Here is a 24929-nt window from a genome sequence, read left to right as displayed (position 1 = left end):
TAGGTTTTAATCTCACTTTAAATTTTTTGAATTTAAGACTATTTAAATTAAAATTTTAAATACTAAAACTCTTGATTTAATAATTATCTTGAATTAAACTATTTATTTAAATTATTAAATCATAAGTGATTATCTAAATCATAAAGGATAATTACAAATTAAACAATTAATTTATCCTAATCATTTTAATCCCTCTAAATTTCAAAAATCATGGGATAGGATAATTCAAAATCTTTAATTACCATATATAACCATTAAAGGATAATTACAAGATACGGGATAATCCAAATCCCTAAAATTTAGGATCTTATCTTGGGGAGGAGGCTAATTTCGAAAATCATGGGGGTTTTTCAAACCCTAGATTTTGAAATCTTGAGACTTAAGGAAAGGATTTGAAAACCCTTTCAAATTTTCGCAAATTAGGGTATAGAAACCCTAAACTCGAAATTTCTAGCCTCCCAGGGTTTATTGGCTATAAACCCTAATATTTCAAGCTCATACAATTGAATAATACTAATTGAAAACAAGTTAACCAAATGCTCTGATACCACTGATGGGTTTTGTACAAACAATCATATGTGTGCATGCAACCCTAGAATTGGATCTATGTTTTCACTATTAGATACACAACATTATGAACACATGAAGAAACCCTAGCATGTCCTAGTATTTTCGAAATACACATAAAGGTTAGATCACATACCTCTTGTTGTTATATTGCAATAACAACTCAAATCTTCAAACCCTAAGTCTTGATAGCAAGTACCACAAGTGTAGTACCTCTAATGGCTCACAAACACCAAAAGCAATTGGAGAGGCTATAGAGAGAGAGAGAGAGAGAGAAGAGGTATGAAATTCATCCCTAGGAACCCTAGATAAGGCATGGCCAAATTCTTATGGCCTTATGAGTCTTTATATAGGTGTAGAGATTAGGGTTTCAATCCTTATCCTTATCTAGTTGTTTGCCTACCAAGTAACCATAAGATAAGCCTTGAAAACCCTTATCCTTATCCTTTGGACGATTTCAAGGATATCTTATCTCTTGAATTCGTCCAACCCATATCAAAGATAATCATTACCCTATTTTGTAACTATCACATAATTACAATTCAGCCCCTCTAGTTTAATTAATTACACTTAATCACTAAATTAATTCTTAATTAATTATTGACCAATATTAATTAAACAAATATAATTTCTCCATTAATATATTATTCTTATAACATATTAATAAATCATAATAACCTCTTTCTCTATTATTTCTCCAGTCAAGTTGCTCTGGTGAAGGCAACCCAAAAGGACCATGCACAATCGGGTCAAGTACTTGACAAATATGGTTACGAGCTTAGACACTAATCCAACAGTCTGCCGCTCAGGCCCCCAGCGAAAGGCCACCGACTTCTTGGTCAGTCGGGTCAAAAGAAATGCAATCTCGAAGAAGTCTTGTATATATCTCCAATAATAACCCGCTAGACCCAGGAAACTCCGAATCTCAGATGGAGACCTCGGAATCTCCCACTGCATCACGACCTCTATCTTGGCTGGATCGCCTAGAAGACCCCTTCTGGTTGACAAGGTGACCAAGAGATTGCACCTCGCGCAACCATAACTCACATTTAGGGAACTTTACAAAAAGTCTCTCCTCCACTTAGATTCGACTAAGTCTTCACTACACGTGAGAGCTGAAGGATTCTCAATCCTTCTTACTTCCTAATAGTCCATTGCCGACAATCTGAGCTTACCAATGCTAATGATCAATTACCAGTCAAATCTTGAGATTGCCCATCCTCGGAAATATTGATGAGTACTCTTGAAATCTGGTCCAGCCTGACACCTCGATCCACCTCCCTTGCTGACAACTAGAGGCCTTAATCTTCACTCTGGCTGACGAGTCCTCGTTCCTACTTCCAATCTTGCAGTACCACTAAACTCTAACCGAACATATCCAATGCGAAAACACAATTCTCTTGAACATCCAATGACCAACCACTTATGCATCTAACACCGGCAACTGACATCACTGTCTTCATGCTACCGATCCTTTCCTAGCAACAGTAGTTCCTTGAACTCCAAAGTTCATCCATAGACCATTGTCGACCACACCTGGACCATGATAGAACAATTGAACGCTGACTTCACTGAAGAACTATCGCTCTAACCCTGACTGGGTAACCTCTAAATAATACTCCCACATAGATCCCGGCAAAGATCTGGAATGATAACGGTCCACGCTGAACCCACTCCGCAAAATGCGTCGCTGGGTTCATCAAGGACTTTTCGGCATGCAGGATGACATATGTGATCCTTGATAACCCAAATACTGGCAGAAAATTGACCCGAGATCTGACCTATCCAAACTTACTCACACTTCCAAAGTGATACATATTCCCATCATCCATCTATTATCAGTAGAAGATGACATACTCGTAACATGTGGAGGAATACTGATCACCTTCAGCTGACATGATCAACCCTGCCACACCTATAGCAGCCTAAACCCTTGGGGGTGAAAACTCTCTTGTCCACTTTCTCGTACGTGCTGCACTGAATCCGTCCCTGCTGACCTTTCACCCGATGATCGGAGGTGACGGGCCTCTTCCCAATACCCTCTAGTATATGCACCTGGCACGAACCTCTCTTCTCAAAGTGCTCTAATTCGATCTCGCATTTGCAACCTTTTGGAAATCATATTCTTCAGGGTCTGACACCCTGCCACGCTCACTAGCTCACAGCCAATGGCTAAGCTGCAACAACTGGAACATCCTCTGTCCCCAAACTGGGTCACAAACTCTTCCCTGAAGCTTCTTAGATTCTCCAAGACTCTCACCAATTCGAGTATGGATCCCGTGCTTTCAGTAGTATGGGCCCAATACTACCTTCCACACCTATCCTTACTTTCCTCAGCGATCCTCCTGAATCCTCTAAGTCACTTCCTCAAATTGGTACACCCAAGTCTCACTGAGCCTCACTACTCACCCACTGAAACATATCCTAGGTTTTCCCAGGTTCCTGTATCCACCCAGTCCTCAGCTACTGAAAGATTCCCAATAATGTCAACGGGCTACCTCATTAATATAGCCACATGTAACAGAGATCAGATAATCCTTCGAGTAATAGACCCATCCCTAGAACGGTTGGACTCAGAAAAAAGTTACGCAATAGGGTCAAATCTATCACTCTGAGATTATCCAGCCTGTGCCACATGTGACTTAGCATATTCACTTAATAGCTAGCTCACATTACTAAGAGTCCCACAAAACACAAAAAAAGCAACATGTAGACAATGGAAAATCTAACCATAATATTCCAATCAAACCATCATATCCTTTAATCAGGAATATGTTCATGCAATTCAAAGGCTCATACAATCAGACATAACCTAAACAGGCTATCCTATCACCGACTGATCAGTACTAGCATGCAAGTCTACAAGAACATATAATAGGCATATAAGGCATCCTCTTAGATCCTTAGCCTTAATCTAGCATGCAGTTCTCATAATCACACCATAACATAACATGTCATAACATCTATGGGTATCTTGGAGAAAACTTACATGAGCTCGGTTGATTGAACGCATCACACACCTTGTTCTTTTCAAAGTTCTTTTCTCTTTTCAAATTTCTTTTCTCTTTTCAAATTTCTTTTTATAAAAAGGGTTTTACTTTTGACAATGTTCATTCCAAGTCGTTAGTTTAAGTTCAGACACACCTGGGAGTGTGCCCGAATCACTCAAACCAAGGCTCTGATACCAACTTGTAACATCACAAAAATACAGGCCAAAATTTTCATTTTAATTAAGTTATTGCATAAAACTATCAGTATAAAAACATTCATAATAATATATAATGTCAAAACCAAAGTGTCAATAATCAAAACATAGTATCATAAAACCATATCAGAGTGTAATCCCAAAGATCTCGTCTACGGAAAACGTGAGGTGATGCGCTGTGATCAAGCCGACTCCTTTCCTTTTAAAATGAAGTACCTGAAGCCAAAATTGAAAACCGTAAGCACAAAGATTAGTGAGTTCCCCCATCATACCACATACCATACAATACATATACTGCCAAGCATATCTGGGTGTTGGCCTACCCCTTCGGTATCTTTCAACCGGTATCTGGGGACGGTTTCATTACCACATAATAACATAGCATAACATACATAAATATACAGTCAGGCATATCTGGGTACCCGACCTACCCCTTCGCTATCTTTCAACCGGTAACCGGGAGCTAACCTCCCCTTCGGTATCTTTCAACCGGTAACCGGGGGACTATTTCACCCCTACCACTACCACATAATAACAAAACATAACTTACTGCTAGGCATGCATGGGTTCTGACGACCCCTTCGGTATCTTTCAACCGGTATCTGGGGGCTATTTCACCCCTAAAAACTACTAACACATATAACAGAGCATCCTAGCACATAGAGCATATCAGATAGTTGCAAACCAGACAATTATGACAAAGACAATCATCTCATACATAGTCACCTATTAATGGGCCAACATTGGTGCCTTAGACCCACCTCTACTGGAAGGTAACTCCCCTCACACTGCTGAAGTCTCGTAGACATAATCCGCAGCTGCTGGATGACAGATTCCCGAACTGTCAATATCAAAACATCACCCAATTAATAATTGGGCTCCAACACATAACCATAAATACATACTTTGGGGTAAATACTACTTTACCCTAACTTAGCTTAATCCAAGCCCAAGGCCCAATCCAAAGGCCCAAAAGTCAACTATGAGTCAAAGCCCAACATATGGCCCAATTTTCCAAATTGGTCCCAAACCTTTACACGGTCTTAATTAAAGGCCCAACCATTTAGTCCAGTCCATACACTTGGCATTTCAATGGCCCAATGTCTCATAATCATCTAGGCCCAAACTATGGCGCATCTATGGCCCAATTTTCCAAATTAGGCCCAATCTCATATGGGCCCTACCCTAAAGCCCATCTAATTATTATTATCCATTGATTGTCCTTGGATGGCCCATTATTGGCCCAAACCCCAAAATCCAATAGAAAGGCTCAACACAAAGCCCAAGTGAAACTAGGGTTTCACTTGGTTCTCTAAACCATGTATCATACTTATCGTAATCAGACTCAATTCGATATGACCACTAGGGTCGTATTATCAACAATCTTTTTAGTCATTACCAAAACAATGGTAACGACATACTTTAATAAAATGATATCAATTACTAGCTTCTTATAAAATGATAATTAGGGTTAGGTGTTTCTCACTTAACCCATTAAGGACTTAATCTATTAAGTCCATTACTCTACTAGGTATATCATATGGTGAAGTCGGGCTTATTACATAATTCCATTCAAATGGCCCAAATGTGGGTCCCGATAGGTCCAAGCCCATAAACTAGTATTAGGGTTTTCTAAACCCTAATTAGGGTTTCCAACCCCATCTTAGCCCAATTGGCCAAATAGTTAGGTCTTTTCATCAATTAAGGTTCATTAGGCCCATTAGGGTTTCACTAGGCCCATTAGTCACATGTTTGGGCTTTTAGGCCCATTAAGCTTCATTGGGCCCATTAGAGTTTTAGTCCCTTATCCAAACATCCCAAACGACATCCAAACACCAACAAGCACACCGCCACCCAACACGATGGGTGGTGGCGGCAGGAGGCGGCAACCACCACCTCACGGTGGTGGTTAGGGTTTCTTTCTTATTATTCCATTTTTTGTTACAATTTACAATGTAAATACCAAAAGTAACACACACACTAACTAACACACACAACCACCCTAGTGGCAGGGTGGTTGGCGGTGGCAGGTGGTGGTAGCCACCACCTCACGATGGTGGTGGTGGCTTTTCCCGATTTTCCGGCCAAACAACACCATACACACATACACACCAATAATGGAAACACACCCACCCATGCTTCTGTTTGCAAGCACCTAGCTACCCTCCCGATGGCGCATGACGACGACAACAACGGTTGATGGCGGCGTTAACTGCAATAACCACCATGACCGGCTGCCATGGTGGTTCTTCACGACATTACTCGGCAAAAGGCCTGCTCATGCGCACACAACAGCCCCTTGGGGTGGTAAACGATTACCGGAGCAGCAAGGTGAGTATACCGACAATGGTATCGGTGGTTTTATGGCTCCAACACGGTAACAGTGGCCTGAGACGCAACAAGAGAAAGACGGAGGAAGGGGCGATGACGCGAGCGACGGCGTGGCAACGGGCAAGTAGCAACAGTGACGAACACAACACCCTCTGTCAGCTGTGAGACAACAACAACGGCCTCGCGATGGTGAATCTCGACCGGAACAATTGAATGTGAGTTGTACTAGCGGGGGGGTAGCGGCGACTTGCTGCTGTGGCACGATCTCGGAAGCAAAAGGTGGTCGGAACGGCACCAGCAATGGCCGAGTGGGGCATGAGCGGCAATAGAAGAGTATAAGAAGAAGAAGAACGACGGAAAGGTGGAAGCGGCGCTCACGGCTTCACCGGTGGTCTTCCTTGTCACCAACAGCAGGGGCACAACGATGGTTTAGGGTCTCGATGGCGGAGGAAGAAGCGGTTGAAGATGAGGGTGGCAGCCGACGACTAGAAGTTATAAGGTGGCGGCTGGGTGCTATCATTTAGGGTTAGGGTTTCTAATATACCTAGCCATATATATGGAGGCTGCATGAGGGGGGTAGCGGGTATAACCCGTGTTCATCAAACTTCTGCCCATTTTAACCATATCAGCCCCTCTCCACCAGAATTATTTCCAAAAATATCCCAGAATTTACCATTTAAACCCTGACCTCGAAAATCCTTTTCAAATCAAGTCCCATAAATTACCAAAGTGCCCATATCTTCTAAAATCTTTACAATCCAGCTCCCTATGTTACCCCTATAGCCCCCAATATCTTAATTATGACCTATTCATCCCTTCCACCTCTTTTCCTTTCAATTTAAATCCAAATAATTACTACGGAACCCCTGTCTTCATAAATATTTACAACCTAAGTCCGAAACTTACACTTTTAACCCCCAACTTCTAATATTATGACAATTAGCCTTTCGAGACCAACCTTTGATATATAATTATTTATTTTAGGGCTATTATTCATTCATTAAGTTTATCTCTTTAATTATTTAATAAATGGGGTGTTACATCATCAAAGACTGATTATTGACTATTGATATTGATTATGTCAGCTTATGAAACTCTTTTTCTTGTAGTGATATGTAGGAATACATAGATGATATAATGTTCTGAAATATGAGGGAATAAGCAGGTTTCATATCAGATTCTAATCATGAGATTATCAGGTGCTTTGCACACATTAACTAATATATATTGTACAACTATACTAAATTTGCTTAATAGGACCAATACTCAATGCCACAATAAGCAATTACACAAATATATCTACGAAAAAACTATAGCATAAACTAGACAGACTTTTAATACATGATCCACAAACTTTATATGTTAACCAAAGAAACAAGATTTATCTAACAACCCCTCCAAAATTGTTCTTGCAATCTCCGATGCAACCGTAGAGCAACAAGCCTCTTGGGTTGGAAACTGGCTATCAAATTTGCAGGATAACAAGAGCAACAAATAAGTTGCAACTTATTAGAAAGATAATTAGGCCCTTCAACATGTTGGGGATAGAAGAGGGGCACATAAAGGAACGTTGGCTTCATGTTTTCAACAAGCTTAGGATAACATGATGAAGAACCTTGATGTATTATCTATTTAATCTTGTTTGTAACACTCTAAAAATTCAAGCCAATTTAAACTTTTCAAAAACAACTCAGTTTCGTTAAATTATTACAGAAAGGTTTTCAATACAATTATTATCAGAGTCTTCCCAGAACCATACAACAAAACATAACATGAGGAGCGGTACGATCACGCCTTCGCCCTGCCACGGTCTCCTGAAGTACCTGAAAAACATTAAACCACAACTGTAAGCCCGAAAGCTTAGTGAGATACCCCCAAAATACCAACCACATATACCACACATAACATCTCATAACCGAACAGAACAACCATGCACTTCGGGTCTACTGTATGACTGGTCCGCCGCACGGGCCTTCAGTCCACCTAGTCCACCCTCTGAGTCTAGCCATATCCCACAAGTTTGCAGTGTCGTTGGTCCGCCCGAATCGGGCCTTCAACCCACCTGGTCCACTCTTTGAGTCTACAGTATGACTGGTCTGCCCGCATCGGGCCTTTAGTCGGCCTAGTCCACTCTCTGAGCCTCGGCACATCTGGTCCGCCCTCGTGGGGCCTACAGCCTATCCGGACCGCTCGCTAGGCCTTCGGAATAACCGGTCCGCCCTGGGTATGTTGGCCTACAGCACAAAGCAGGACCTGCCTCAACCCAACCCCAGTCAAACAACCATGTGCACATAAACATACAATCATACAACAATTCACATCCAATCAAACCGATCTAGCAGATCACATAACATAACATACTCTAAACAGGATACCGACCTAACCGGTCACTAGCATAGCATCATCCTATATACCAGGATACCAACCTTAACCAGGTCTCTAACATATACCATCCTAACTATCAGGATGCAAACATAGCAAAGCAACAACATAACAACGATACCTGGATTACAATCCGATAAAGGGCCGGCCTTGGTACCTTAGACCCTATCGATATAGTGAGGATAACTCACCTTGCAACTGCTGATTGAAAAGATAAGACCACGCTGCTCCAACCTCCGACACGAACTCCACCCCTGATAATGCCAAAAGACTGAACCCAATAAATACTAAAAATTACCAAAATGCCCTTGGAAGTCAACTAGTCAACTCTTGGTCAAAGTCAAAGTCCTCAGTCAAAATCAAACTTCATGACTGACCCTACTCGCCGAGTCAGCCCGCTGACTCGCTGAGTCTCTCAACTCTGAAAAGTCCCATCTCAACTCACTGAGTCATCCCTTGACTCACCGATTCTTAGCTTAACCAGAAAAGGCTAGGACCTCAAGACCAGACTCGTCGAGTCCAAGAACATACTCGCCGATTCCAAGGCTATCTTCAACCAAATCGCCGAGTTGTTCTTCCAACTTGGCGAGTTCCTGCCCACCTTCATGCAACTCGCCGAGTACACCCTTGTGACTCGTCGGGTACCCCTAGATCTTAATCCATACAGAAGCTTTCTAGGCCATGCAGATGATCCAAAACATGGATCTACCCTTCTACAACCCATCCATCACGTAAAGTGGAAAACTTTATGTGAATCCAAAGAGATATAAGCATATAACACTCTAGGGATAGGGTTTGGGACAAGATGGATTCACCAATCACTCAAGAACAGGAACTTTAGTGCACTCTAGACCTTCTCCATTCCAGATCTGAGGTAGCAAGCCCAGATCTAACCTCCAAACTTGAAATATCACAAGCTATTCTTTCCAAATACTCCAAAATGATGAATCTAGATGAATAACAGCCTAAGCAACGAAATAATACCTCAAAAGGAAGCTCCAACAAAAGAGAAATTTGAATCCTAGCAAAGCCCCTTGCTCCAAGCCTCCTAACTCTCCAAGATCTCTTCCAAAATCTCTTCTCCAAGGTTCAAATGCTCTCAAATTACTCACAACGCGCATTAGGATTTTCTGGACTTCAAGAGAGGGTAAAGAGGCTAGGGAGAGGGTATTATGTTCATTATATAGGGCTCAACCCCTGGGATTAGGGTTTTCTCCATACAGCACCAACCCGCCGAGTCCACCCATGAGACTCGCCGAGTTGGTCACTTATTACTCGACCTGAACGCGACTCAACTCGTCGAGTCTAACCATGGACTCGCCGAGTTGCTCTTCCACATTTACACTTTGAACCCTGAACTTGCACTCCTGAACTCGGGATGTTACAATTCTCCCCCACTTAAATTAGGCTTCGTCCTCGAAGCTTGCAGCAACACAATTCCAGAACTACTCTCACAATGCACCTCCTGGCATTAACTAGACCAGGTTCATCAAACACAACCATCGAAACCCAATACCCAACTTTCCTTCTTGCGGTGTCCTGACCACTGCTTCAAGCCGACCACTGGACTCATCCTCCGATAACCACACTTAGCAACCGAGTACCACTCCATGATACTTCACTCGCTCCAAATCACAATAATCACTTGGCTCATACGAGCTAGAATAACGCTGAACCACCGGAATCCCGATCTGAGTCCAACTTTATCCACTCCATGCTGACAGGATGACACATCCCTTAGTCTCAGAGCAACTCCCATGAGTTCTCCTCCGTAATCTCATACCCATGCTGGACTGGCTCTAGCATCTTCGGGTTGGGAAAACTCGATACACTGACTACATCTCCAAAGATCCCCCAGGATGAATTTCCACTACATACATAATTCCTTGATCAAAATCAAACTGGAAATTCAAGATTCCATCCCTGCATCCCTTCCGAGCCTCTTGGCCCTATACCCGCAGAATTCCTTTCGCGACCTCAGCAGACATCCAACCCGGATGTGATTCCATACCACCACCGCACCCACTACGCAATAACCATAATTTTAACATCCCAATCATAACTCCGCACTACTTCTTTTACTTCCGTGAACTTACATTCCCTCTCGGAGCTACATTCCTTTCCCTTTCCTTATCCAAGGAAATCCACTTGGCCGCCTTGTCACTAAGACAAGTGCCACGGTGGTCGCCCAACGCTACACCATTCCCTTATAGCACAATTGTTATCCCTTGCACTCCGCATACTCTGAATCTACTCGCAAGGGCTCTCGAGTCCATGAACTATCTTTCACTAATCACGATTAATACCCGGGGCCAGACCTTCTGATGCTATCACATCGCGACATACTCATTCCATTCCCTCATACCAATTTATCAACACATGCAGAGTCTTCAGCATGACTGGACCGCCTTACCAGACCTTCAGCCCATTTGGACCACTCTCAGAACCTTCAGCAGGTCTGGACCACTCTCCAGGGCCTTCAGCCTGACTGGACCGTTCTCCGAGCCTTCGGCCTGACTGGTACGCCCACCGGCCTTTAGTCTATCCGGACCGCTCAACTAGCATTCATCATCCCGCGTTATCCCTCCAGGAAAACCCTCCCATGCATATTGTTCTAGCCATATATGGGTTCCAAAATCTATCTCCATCCTACATACTCAATCCCAGCCCGATCCCAGGCCTTCCACAATCAATCACCCTTGGTTTGCATCTCGCCCCATCTGTCTGACACTTGCTCATACCAGCCTACGCTCGGCTGACAGAACCACTGTTGAATCCCAGGCAGCTAATCAACCTCTCATGCTTGCCGACCTTCCGGAGAATTTTCCAATTCTCCCCACTTAGAGCTCTGACTATCAACCACCAGTCGCCATAACCGACCTCCCTTAGTATCCCTACACAGCATATTCCTTTACACACGAACCGATCCCCACTAGAACGGACATCCTTCACAAAATCCCACATCAATACCGATCATCTCGGACTTGAAAGAAGTCCGACCTTCAGCTAACCATTCTTCAAACCGCATATGCTACCCGACATTCAGACCAGGAACCTAATTCCCCACTGACAATCCCCATGGATGATAACTAACGAAACTCCCAATACCAAAACCCTTAACCATACCATAACCCTCAAGGAACAACAAATACAATACCAAAAATCACACCACGAGACTAAAAGATATACAATACCCATAATAATTACTAGATAAACAAATATCAAGAAGAAAAAAATACCCGCAGCTGCATCCGACACTTCCCTGACCTCCTCTGCTGTAAGCTGAAAAGCACGACCCTGAGTCCTCGGGGGCTCTGCTCCACCCTGACCTCCACCCGTAATCCTCAACGTGGCTGATGCTGGAGCCTGCACCGGTCCTACAGTAAGCTGTGGACAGTTGGCCCTCAAGTGACCAACCTGATGGCACTGGTAACAAATCCTCATATCCTAAACCGGGGCTAACTGACGAAAATCCCTCGCATAATGCCCCTCTCTCCCGCACTTGCAGCACGCACCTCCAGTCCTACAAACTCTGATGTGACCCTTCCCGCACTTCCCACAAGTGCGGATGCCCTGACTACTCAAACTGAGATCAACGGTCTTTGACCGTTTCGGCGCTGGCTGCGACTGTACCGGAGTCTGCCTCTGTTCTCTAAACTACAACTCGATCTCCAACTCCCACCGTCTAGTGGCTTCCTGTAATTCCAACAACGTCTCGCACCTTTGCATAGACACAAACTATCTGATATCCCTCTTCAGCATACTCAGATATCGGGACATCTGGGCCTGCTCAGAAGCAAACTCAGGGCAAAACATCGCCCTCTCAGTGAACATCCTGGTGATCTCCGTCACCGACTCGGAATCCTGCTTCAGCTCCAGGAACTCCTGGGTTAATCTCTCCCTCTCAACTCGCGGAACATAGCGAGTACTGAACATCTCTCTGAACTGATCCCAAGAAATTGCAGCTTGCGGCGCATCAGAATATGATCATGTGGTCAACCTCCACCAATCCTTCACCCCGAGCCTCAAAAGGTTCAGAGCACACCTCACCCTCTGATCAGCAGGGCATGAACACGTAAAGAAACACCCCTCCACGTCTGACAACCATCTCATAGCAACAATCGGGTCTTGAACTCCATCGAAGGTAGGGCGCTTCGTATTATCGAAGTCCCGATACTGAAAACCTCTACCGGCTCCTCCCCCTGCCGTTGCTACAGCCGTTGTAGCTGCCGCAGCAGCCGTCTCTGCAAGAGCTGCATAACGCTCATCAAAATACTCAACCATGGCGGTCTTGATCGATCCGAACATCTCCGGTAACTGAGCCCGGAATGCAGCAACAACCTCATCATGCAGGATCTCTCGAATCCTGGCATCCAACTCATATGTGCTCATCTGACCAATACCTTCGGGTGGTGTTGACCCACCCTGATCGCCCTCTCCTGCTCCCGATCTTCATCCGGATCCTCTCCTAGCATGCCTCGTAACCACCATACTGAAAAACACTACAAACATCAGATACCTCCTACTAACCCGGGAACTGACTCTCAACACCGCCCTAGGGGTTGTGACTTCCTTGGTACGCGTATTGGTCCTGTGCTTTCAGTAGTACGGGCCCATACTACCTTCCACACCTACCCATATTCCTACCAAGTATCACCACAACACCAAAGAGAAGAACGGACATACCAAGCACTCAACCCTCACTCCTAGAGGAATCATTGTAAATCTCATACATAAAGAAACCCTAGGCTAGCAGGCATCACAAATCAGGCCATACTATCATGTAATTCCTGGAGATCCCTAGCCTAGTACTAGCATGGTGTTCTATCATAACACATAAACAAATAATTTGCATGGTATTTTGGGGCTACTTACTGGCTCCGGCTGACCGTACCTCCGCATCCTCTTTTACTCATTTTGAAAACCATTTTAAATTCTCTTTTGAAAACTCTCCTTGATTAGAGACTGGATTCACACGAATGTTCCTCCAATTCACTCAAACCAAGGCTCTGATACCAACTTGTAACACTCTAAAAATTCAAGCCAATTTAAACATTTCAAAAACAACACAGTTTCGTTAAATTATTACAGAAAGGTTTTCAATACAATTATTATCAGAGTCTTCCCATAACCATATCGCAAAACATAACATGAGGAGCGGTACGATCACACTTTCGCCTTGCCACGGTCTCCTGATGTACCTGAAAAACATTAAACCACAACTGTAAGCCCGAAAGCTTAGTGAGATACCCCCAAAATACCAACCACATATACCATGCATAACCAGAAAAGGCTAGGACCTCAAGACCAAACTCGCCGAGTCCAAGGCTATCTTCAACCAAATCGCCGAGTTGTTCTTCCAACTCGTCGAGTTCCTGCCCACCTTCATGCAACTCGCCGAGTACACCCTTGTGACTTCGCCGGGTACCCCTAGATCTTAATCCATACAGAAGCTTTCCAGGCCATGCAGATGATCCAAAACATGGATCTACCCTTATACAACCCATCCATCACGTAAAGTGGCAAACTTTACGTGAATCAAAAGAGATCTAAGCATATAACACTCTAGGGTTAGGGTTTGGGACAAGATGGCTTCACCAATCACTCAAGAACAGGGACTTTAATGCACTCTAGACCTTCTCCATTCCAGATCTGAGGTAGCAACCCCAGATCTAACCTCCAAACTTGAAATATCACAAGCTATTCTTTCCAAATACTCCAAAATGATGAATCTAGATGAATAACAGCCCAAGCAACGAAATAATACCTTAAAAGGAAGCTCCAACAAAAGAGAAATTCGAATCCTAGCAAAGCCCTTTGCTCCAAGCCTCCTAACTCTCCAAGATCTCTTCCAAAATCTCTTCTCCAAGGTTCAAATGCTCTCAAATTACTCACAAACGCGCATTAGGGTTTTGTGGACTTCAAAAGAGGGTAATGAGGCTAGGGAGAGGGTATTATGTTCATTATATAGGGCTCAACCTCCAGGATTAGGGTTTTCTCCATACAGCACCAACTCGCCGAGTCCACCCATGAGACTCGCCGAGTTGGTCACTTATTACTCGACCTGAACGCGACTCAACTCGCCGAGTCTAACCATGGACTCGCCGAGTTGCTCTTCCACATTTATACTTTGAACCCTGAACTTGCACTCCTGAACTCGGGATGTTACATTGTCATTTGCCTACAATAAAGAAATAAAATGATGAAAGGGCTGAGTTAGAATATACCTGATATGCATGTCTATGAAAGACCTAAATAGCCTCATTATGTTATAATAAACTAGCACCATACATCATGTCTACCTTGTGATTTATATTGAATATTAATTTCTAGTAGTAATTAATTACTATTACTATTGGCCTGGTGTATTTAAAATAAAGGATCATATATGGATATAGAGGTAAAGTACATTGGTCAAGGCTGTTTAGATGTGTTCAAACAAGCTAATGCAAAGGTTAAGTGATTTTAGGTTATTTTACATGTTATTTCAGTTTAGTAGAGTATAAGTACAAGTCTTGTATTTGAGGGTACGTATCTTTGAACAAAACTAGTTGTGTGAGAGATCACTCGGGAGAGACTTGGCCTTTCAAAAGCCAAGAACCTTTGGTATTTCTTTTTTATTTCAGTTTCAATCGAAGGAATAAAAGTTTACAATTTGGCAAATAAACCCTGTCATGAAATAGAAGTAGTGCTTTCCTTTATTAATACAAAGTGTAGTCATATGAATTAGCTAAAGATTATATACAAATCATTCTCTTTCAATACTCAAAATATTTTATGGTATCAAATCAGGAGTTTTTACTGTGATATGCAATCATCTTTCAGGACATTTGTTCTTCTCCATTTGCAATTTATTTCTCAATGTATATTGCAGTGTAATCACAATCATAAGTTCAGAGTGCGGACTATACAAACTGGCAAAGAGTCGAGATATCTATTGGTGTACGGGTTTTGTTAGATGTTATATTGCCATATTATATTGATATAAGACTTTGAATCATCTTGGATAATAAATGCCTTATATTCATCATTTTCCTCATCCCAAAATTCTGAGGAATCTGTTGAAACTTTGGTTGTTTGCATCGGATCATCCTTACTTTTTCTAGGAACAAGCTCAGCTGCAAACGAAGACCAACTGCTCTTTATGGAAAATGAAATAATATTGTATGATGGACTCAATGATGTGGTCCGCCTCAATGAACTAAAGGAAACATATCCCACGTGTGTCCTAACATCTCCACCATATTCAGGCTCTGGTACCTCATTAGACTCCTGCCAAATCTCAAACCCAGAATCTTCTTCATCTGGATCGTGCTTGATGATTACATCTATATCCAGATGTCTGACAATGGTAACAACACGTATTAAAAACCCACAAAAGTCATTGCACCAATCATCTGGAAGACGCAGTCTAAACGTGTCGTCATCAAATAGGTTCCAAATAGCATGTGGGGGATGCTTTGTAAATGTTTTCCCTCTAAAGAACCTGCCCGCAAACCCCTTTGGAATCTGATGCAGAATACTAAAACTGATAAAATGATTTTCAATAGCATTCCCCTGCCATGGAAAACACATATTCATTTATTTGTATGTTTGGGTTAATTTTTATGATAAAGATTGAAATTCAAAAGGTACCTGGAGCATGGAGTCTAGTAATATCTCACCAACAAGTGGACCTACTTTCTTGTCCCCTCGAAGTGAGACTTTCCACAACCATTTACAGTTTGAGATATCTCCAAAGCTTTCAAGTGAGTCACAATAATCTGCTATAACAATAGCTATACTCTTTGGCAGCTCTGACAACTCTACAAGTTCTTTGCAGAATGACACGTCGAGCCATTTGAGCCGAGGAAATCGCAAGCAACTAAAACTTAACTGTGAAAACTTATTTCCGTATAGATTGAGTTCTTGTAAGTTGGGAAACTCTAAAACATCAGAGCCTATGTCTTCATCTCCCAAATTGCTCCAGCAGAGATCCAACTTCCTTAAGAAATGAAGTTCTTGCAAGTTGTGAAAAAACCCTAACCGACATAAACAAGGCTCCTCAACACAACATTCTACATCAGGAAGATTGCTGCAACCACACCTCCAACAATTAACAAATTTGAGGTGCCCTTTGAATGAAAGGGTCTTGAGTTTCTTTAATCCCATAATGGATGGAAACATATCAAGACCACCACATTGTTCTATAGATAAGAAAACAAGCTTTTCCAGGTAGCCAATTGATGGATGAATTTCTTCTAAACACGGGCATTCATGAAGAATCAATCTTTCAAGATTTGGAAGTCCATTAAAATCTGGTGTCATGATTAGGTTATACATATCACAAATTCTCAATAACTTCAAACTTGGCAACAACTGTTGAATACAAGTGCAAACAAGTCAAAAATGTATCAAGGTGATAAGATTCTAAGGAAAATGGCACGCAGAGAGACAGACAAACACAGCTATAGACTGTTTATATGTGATATGATAATTAGAAAAAAATACTAGTTCCTTCCATCCGCAAATGGAAATCATCTGAAGTGTTCAACTGGTTAATAAGATATCTATAATATAATAATAAAAAATAGATTGAAATTTCACCTAAATAGTAACATAGAATTTATTTTTGAAAAACAAAAGGAAATTTGTATGTATGTTATGACAAAAGGATATTTAGACGGAGGATGGGTATTTACATAAATACCATGGATTACAATGAATAATATATCAATAAACAAGATATATTTTGAATATTTTATAATTATTAAGACCAAGGACAGTCACAGAAGTGATACACATCAACATCAGATTATTCATCATCAACTTTGTTTTCATCTGTTAATTAGATAAAGTGACAAACAATAAGAATTACCTTACAACCCTCCCAAAGTTGGTTTTGCGAACCCGAGAACAATATAAGACAACAAAGCTCCCTTAGTGGAATGTCATTAAACAATGATTTTGCAGGATCACCAAACGATTCTATATACCGAAGGTTCTTCATGTATGCAGCAACCGAATGAAGATCTTGTTCTTGATTTTTTGCTGGCTGAAACCGGAAAACCATTATAATTGCTTCGATATTGTCAAGTTCCTGTGATAGAGGAACAAAATAGTGTCAGGATTGATTCAAAAATGTTTGTTTATACATACATAATATATCATGCAAAGCTTTAGCTTAAACATTACCGTGGTTGCATCTATATCACATATTTTTGCAACATCTTCCTCCTTCCAAACTCTGGTATGTTTTTCAGGATTGTTAGGGCGTTCCCCTCTAACAATGTGGTGTCCCATTTCTTGCACCAGATCATGCATATCAAACACTCCATCTTCTGAAATAGTTATGAGAGACTTTTGTATCAACACCTTCACTCCAATAACTGGATGAAAACCACAAGCCTCAAGTATCTCCATTGCCTCATCTTTCTCCCTCCCCCTAAAGAAACATGCAATATCAAGGAACAACTCTCTCTCAACCTTTGTAAGTCCATCAAAGCTGATTTTTAGTGTTTCCACAATGTTATCATTTGGAATCTCTTTCAGCCTGGCCAATGCACTCCTCCACTCATTAATGTTTTTGTCACACAGAAATGAACCAAGAACTGCAAGTGCTAATGGAAGCCCACCAGCATAAGAGACCACCTCTTTTATAAGCTGCTCATATTCTTCCATGGATGTGTAATCCCGGTGTGCATGCTTGCGAAAGAGCTTAATAGCTTCATCATTGTTTAACAAGCTAATATTGTGCTTAACATCGACTCTGTTTGCATTTAATACATGTTCATCTCTAGTTGTGATTATTATTCGGCTTCCTTCACCAAACCATTCATGTGATCCAGCTAACGCTTCTAGTTGGTCAAGCTTATCGACATCATCAAGAACAATAATGACCTTTCTATGGCATAATCTATCAATTATCATGCGTCTTCCTTCCTCAACTCTCTCTAATTCCTGTACTTCCTTTTGTTTCAAAACACCAGAAATAAATTTTTTTTGCAAGCTTACCAAACCATTCTTGCTTGATTCCTCCCGGATATTTTTCACAAAGCAACAACCATCGAAATTGCTAGAGATTTCATCATAAATAGAAGATGCAAGAGTAGTCTTACCACCACCCCCAACTCCCCATATTCCAATCATCTGCACACCACCTGACCCAATTTGTAACTCTAATTTCAAACGTTGCATCCGAGCCGCCATTCCGACCAGATTCTTATTGGCACTTGAAGGTACTAATTGCAACCTATGTGAAATTGTGTCAACAATTTCTTTGATAACCCTTGATTCATGCCTATACATTGGATATACAAGGATTATTAACACATACTCGAATTAACAAAAGACTACTGTGTTTAATGCTCCATAAAATTTCAGTCTCAAAATAGGACCTTTAAAGTTAATATCACAACTATATGTAGCATTTTTCTTGGGACGCATAGAATACTTTCAAATAGCAAAAAACAAAGCAAGATGGATTTTTTGTTGTAGCTTGAAGCGATGCGTTAAGTAAGAAATTAGATTTAGAAGTCAATGAAGTCCATCATAACTTGAATTAGGCTTACAAGGTACAAGTGTCGGTGAGTTGTAGAGCATGCATATTCTAGGCATAAAAAGTACAAAAACAAAAAAGAACATTACCCGTTGGCAACATGCTTGGGTTCCCATCCAGAAATGTTACTTGCATCCACAAGTGCTTTTCTCCAAGACTCAACCTTGGTTTTGTTCTCCAACTCATGTTTAGCAAATGCTTCTCTGTATTTTCGGTTTTGTTCTCGGGGGTTAAAGAGCCATCCCCAAAGGTCCTCCGTAACTGCTTGTCCCCAAGATTTAGCTTTCTTCTTGTTCTCTAACTCATGTTTGGCAAATGCTTCTCCGTATTTTCGTTTTTGTTTTCGTACTTCAGAGGGATCCACGCCATAGAATATGGGGATAATGATTTGGCTTTTTGTATCCTTGCATTTCATAATATATGCAAGTTCATCTAAGCACCATGAAGAGTCTGCATAGTTCTCTGAGAATATGATGACAGCAATCTGAGAATCTTCTATAGCTTTCATAAGAGATGGACCGATCGATTTGCCTCGAGGAAGTGTTTCTTCATCCTTGTAGGTGTAGATCCCTTGCTGTTCAAGAGCTGAGTAGAGATGATCTACAAAATTCCTGCGAGTATCTTCTCCTCTAAAGCTAAGAAAAACATGGTACTTCCATGATTGAGAAGAAAATGCCAGAGCAGAAGGAGAAGATGATGAAGATGCCATGGATTTGTTGATTTGTTGGGATAGAATGTATGTGGTTTGCGCACCTCAATGAAATGAACTTTCTACCGAGAGATGTGACTAATTTTCAGTAAAACCTGTTATATCATGTAGAAAAATCTTTTCAGAACTCATAACTGCTCACAGTTGAAGTAACAGGTTACCATGTAGAAAATCTCATAACCAGTCCTTACATTTACTTTTTCATTTTTCGGTCGTAAAAACTCCTTTGAAGTCTAATACAAGTGACAGTTCTAAAGATAGACATGAACTGATATAGGTAAAGTGAGTTACACAAACTAATGTTTTACTTTTAATTCTACATATTATTTTTCTTATACGACAAGAAGCAAGTTTCCCAGAAAAAAGAAAAAAAAATTTAGCAGACTCCCTTTCTAAACTCAATAATTTAATTTTGTTTCTTTCAAAGTTCAGATCCCAATGATTCCCTTCTATTGTGTGAATAAAGTTGGCCACTTTGTTTACAAATACCCTCTCCTCTTCAGTTCATGCTAAGAGTACACCCCATGAGTCAATTGAATAGATCCTACTACATAATTTCTTGTTTGGCAGAATATCAATAAACAACAAAGTTACTTAAATCTGGATTTCCTAAACAGTCCCATTTTCATCTTCACCATTCTGATCCTCTAGGAAACTTCACACTCATATCATGGGTGCCTAGATTCAATTCTCTTTGGAGAGCAAGATATATGTTCACATTTATAATTTGATGTCAACATTTGTCTCTCGTAAGACAAGAGGACATATAACCTTTAAAGAGAAAATCACTAAGTCACTATATTACAACTTTTACAATCATACCATCTACTAAAATTCACATTCGTAATCATCATTAAGTATAACTCTATTTATTTACTCCCATTGTGTAAACATCCAACTGGGACATTATAGGTTTCAGAAGGCTTATTTTATGAAGTTATGCTTTTCCAATTTCCACCAACACCTATAACTTGTATCCGTTTTAAAAAGGTTAACTTGAACTCACCAAAACGTCCCAACCATAGATCCTCTGCCTATGTTTACACCAAAAGGAGTATTTGCATCACTAACCAGACTCGATTTGAAACACCACGATTGGTAATCAGTAAATGACTAGTACCTTTGATCAAATTATAATGTTATGTACTAATAATGAGTTTCATAAGTATTTGGTGCTTAAACGTAACAATACACAAATTCAAATTGTGGCAAGCATACTTGTATTTTCTCAACAAACACACAGGAGCGCGACAAAGGACCAACCCCCTGTTTCACTTTCTTCTTGTATCCACAACTTAACACATACACACGTCATTAGTCATTCTCCTCCAAATTCCATTCATTTATAACATACACAACAGCATATTAACTTCACAGAATGTTTAATTTGATCATCTACTACACTAATTCAAAAACTTCACAACTTTGACTAAATTAGGTCAAAATACGTTTCTCACATTCCTGGCCGACATTTTTTTTAACTATTTGATAAAATTTACTCAAAAAAAAAAAAAAAAAAAAAAATTCCATTTCTTTCTTGGTAATTTATAATTCAATCAATTTATCAATTTGAGGAACGTACCTCAGATCTCCATAGGATTCCTTAATATGTTCTTTTACATTGGATCAATTTGAGTAGGTAAGTACCGTTGACTGTTTTCTATCAGTTCTTCGGATCGATTAACGAGAGAATGAAAACAATAAGGAAGTAATTATAATCCTGTATATATTTAGTCAAGTTTCAGAGTTTCATTATTAACCATCATACTTCTTCACACTATCACCTCGTAACCCTTAAGATAGGGATATTTACAAAAATGGTCGCCTGATTTTGAAAGATATACAGAAATAATCTAGTTTTTTGGCCATTTGCAAAAACACATAAGTACGACGATTGTGATTTCAGTAAATATATAATAGTAAATATGTTGTACCAATTTTCTACCAATTATCTCATTGATGAGTCATTTCTCAAAAAAATTATCTACCAATTTTCGACAATTATAAAATTCCTAATGCCATCAATGTCATATTTTGATACGATTGTATCACGGGGGTGTTTGTTTTTCCTTTTAAAACGGTTTTTTGACTTTTAACTTTTCCAAAAAATTAGAAAAGTCCAAAAGTTGTTTGGTAAGCGATAAAGTATTTTTAAAAACAACTTTTACCAAAGCACAAAAACTGACATTTGCAAAAGTCATACATCTGTGATTTTTTGTGTCTTTTTGAACTTTTGAGGCTGCAAAAGCAAAAGGAATCTCAAACATTTTTTAAAAAACATCTTTTGAAAACATCTTGCGTCGGGTACTACACTGAGTACTAGATTCTGCCTCATGGTGTTCCTTTCCTTTCAAATGCTCTTCAGTGTAGTCTGATGTTCTTTAAGTGCTCTTATCTTAGCTTGGGCAGCCATCATCTCTCTTTGAAGTGATACTACAAGGTTCCTAGTTTGACAATGCTCTTCGTCTAGATGACGAAGATTTGCAGTGTTAACTTGTGGAGAGGTGTTGGCTTCCAGTATCCGGTTAATTTATATCCTCACTTGGTCACGCGAGTGATGTGTTGTACCGGTGTCGGACCTTCGACATGTGGTCTGGCTACTGGGTGTTGTACTCCTTGTGGTGGATTATATAGTTATGGTTCCGAGTCTATGCCACTTGAATCTTCTTCTTCACTATCCTCCATTGGTTCTTCATCTGAATCTTCCTCAACCCAACCTCCATTTCCTTGATTGGGGTAGTAGGGGTCTCCAGGTAAATGAAATCCAGCCATGTTGTCGGTACGATAAATAGGGATAAGAAGCATAGAAAGAATTTAAACGTGTGGTTTTATAGTATCCCATAATACTCCTATAGTATTTTATGTTTGGTTTTATAGTTTATAAGTTTGGTAAGTTTTTAGACTTGTTGCAACACCACAACCATTCCTAGGCATATGCTAATCACTTCTCGGATACATATAGTTGATCAAGCTATATTCATCCCAGAGTTGATTATATATCCCAAGGTCTACTTGTGCTGTTCAACAATCATAATACTTTTATGTAATCTTTACTGTGATACTGTTTCTAGTATGTATGCATGTTCATATACTTTTAATAAAATACTTAGATTTAATATATATATATATATATATATATATATATATATATATATAGTCAGAGCGTTACAACACCATTTGTATTTATATTTGTATATCTTTTGTGGTTTGATATACTTAGTTCACTATAAACAATGTTCTGATACCAATCTGTCACATCCCAAACCAGAATGGCGGAAACATTCGGGGGTGGATGACTTCATGTACAGTATCACAACATTGCATAATAGTAATCAAAATATAACATCCATTACATTGATATAATATAACGTTACATTTGTGTTCAAATCATTGTATACTTGACACCAAAAAGTATAATTAAAAGACATGATTTTGTGAAACTCTGTCTTCCTTAAAACTTATGGGTACCTGTTTATTAATTTTCTGAAAATACAAGTATTTTTGAAAAGAGTTTCAACAATCAATTTGGTGAGTTCATAAGTATTTTTGTAAATAAATCTGTCATTTGTTCCCTCAAAATGTAAGTATGTTTACTCAGAAAATCCTATATTTTCTGTTGTATATATATTTGTGTTCTGAAATAGTATGATATAGTTTTAATTCACATAAAACTATGAAATAAATCTTCACTTGTAATAGAATAATATCTTGTATATTATGCTTGTATGAATTCTTTGAAATTGTAAGTACTTAGCTTTACCAATTGTATTGTAAAGTACTGTATAGTAGTTTTATTATTTAATAAAACTATGTAAAGTTATTTACTTATTCATACACTAATAGTATTATTCAATACCAAATTGTGAGTTATTATAACCATGCTTGATGACCTAAGATGGCCTGAACACAACGTTCTTCAGGCGTCGAAATTGGTACGACAATTGTCACCTCAGGCCTGCCGGCCTAACTGTAACGAACAGTTCAGGTGTGGGATTGTCAGTCCCGTATAGATCTATACACAAGTGTCACGCTCTCCGTCCAGGACACTCTGGTTATAATTTCAGGACTTGTTTTATACTTAAATGAGTATTTGAAGTATGTCTCACAAAGCTATATCGATTGTTATGTGTAGAATGATGAAAAATATCTTTGTAATAGATAAACTGTAAATATTTCATAAATTATATTTAATACAATTTATATATATTTATTTTCGTAAGTTATTCTGAATATATAAGTAATATGTAAATTTCATAAACTGTATTGATAAGTATACATGACTCATAAACTATACCTATTATAGTTTATATGCTTGTTTTTGTATAAAATCCCGAACTAGTAAAGTAGTATATTTATTTTAGTAAAAATAACAATCGTAAACTATTTGAATAATTTTGTTGCTTATACAAGATTTCCTTGTATTTTACTTGTATTTCCCCCTTAAAATATTATAAAGATGAAAATGTGGGGGTATAAACTCACTTGATAGTAGTGGTGATTTGGACAACACTTCGTTGCTAGAAAAGAGACATTGTTGGTGAAAATCGGGCTTTATAAGGGTTGATTTAGAAACTGAAAGACTCTTTTCTTGTGGACTTTTGGTGCCTTGGGATGTTCTTCAGGTGTTAGATATGTTACCGGGACTTCGGACCGGGGGGGGGGGGGGGGGGGGGGGGGTTGTAAGGAAGCTTAAGGGGGTGAAATATGTGAAGGTTCTCGATTTTGTGCCCAAAACTTCAAAAAATCATAACTTTTGCATACGAGCTCCATTTTCGACGTTCTTTATGTCTAAGCGTAGGTTAGGTTATACTCTACAACTTTCGTTTAGACTCCATCGGCTAATTTTGACTTTATTTTTAACAGACCGGGACAGGAAAATCCGTTAAAAATTCATAACTTCTTCATCTGACGTCCTTTTTCGTCTGTATGTTTACCGTTGTACTAATATTGACAAGACCTTCGATTCTCGTTTAGATTGTGTCGGCTAAAAATCGCTCGATATTTATTTCGAATTTCAGGTTGTGTACTGCTATGTCGAATCTTAGAAAAATCATAATTTCTTCATACGAAGTCAGATTTGTACGTTCTTTCTATGTATGTTCACGGTTTAACGTATACTACAACTTTTATTTAGATACCTAAGACTAAAAAGTATTTTATTGTAAACTCACGTTTTACACTACAGCGCTTTGCCGGTT

The 24929-nt window shown here is 39.8% G+C and overlaps 1 protein-coding gene across 1 annotated transcript; it reads right to left on the bottom strand.

Annotated features, from left to right (window-relative positions):
- Window positions 1-15314: 15314 nt before the first annotated feature.
- LOC145069615 (disease resistance protein Roq1-like) lies at window positions 15315-21411 on the bottom strand. Its single transcript, XM_079016567.1, has 6 exons — window positions 21314-21411; window positions 19112-19826; window positions 17660-18764; window positions 17343-17564; window positions 16121-16843; window positions 15315-16042 (listed from the first exon to the last, which is right to left on the bottom strand). Exons 2-6 carry the CDS (start codon window positions 19729-19731, stop codon window positions 15440-15442), a joined length of 3273 nt encoding a protein of 1090 aa, XP_078872693.1. The 5' UTR covers window positions 19732-19826; window positions 21314-21411; the 3' UTR covers window positions 15315-15439.
- Between the last annotated feature and the right edge of the window lie 3518 nt (window positions 21412-24929).

Source organism: Lactuca serriola, chromosome 8 (assembly GCF_051521515.1).
Source record: "Lactuca serriola cultivar US96UC23 chromosome 8, Lser_US96UC23_V15, whole genome shotgun sequence".
Lineage (NCBI taxonomy): Eukaryota > Viridiplantae > Streptophyta > Magnoliopsida > Asterales > Asteraceae > Lactuca > Lactuca serriola.
The sequence above is the reverse complement of the archived record's forward strand: the minus strand, read 5'-3'. Positions and strand labels throughout refer to the sequence as shown.

Coding starts and splice junctions, on each gene's coding strand:
- LOC145069615 (XM_079016567.1), bottom strand. CDS start 19,731: ATGGCATCTTCATCATCTTCTCCTTCTGCTCTGGCATTTTCTTCTCAA. Junction 17,565..17,659: donor GTGATATAGATGCAACCACG/GTAATGTTTAAG, acceptor CCTCTATCACAG/GAACTTGACAATATCGAAGC. Junction 16,844..17,342: donor AACTTTGGGAGGGTTGTAAG/GTAATTCTTATT, acceptor TGTATTCAACAG/TTGTTGCCAAGTTTGAAGTT.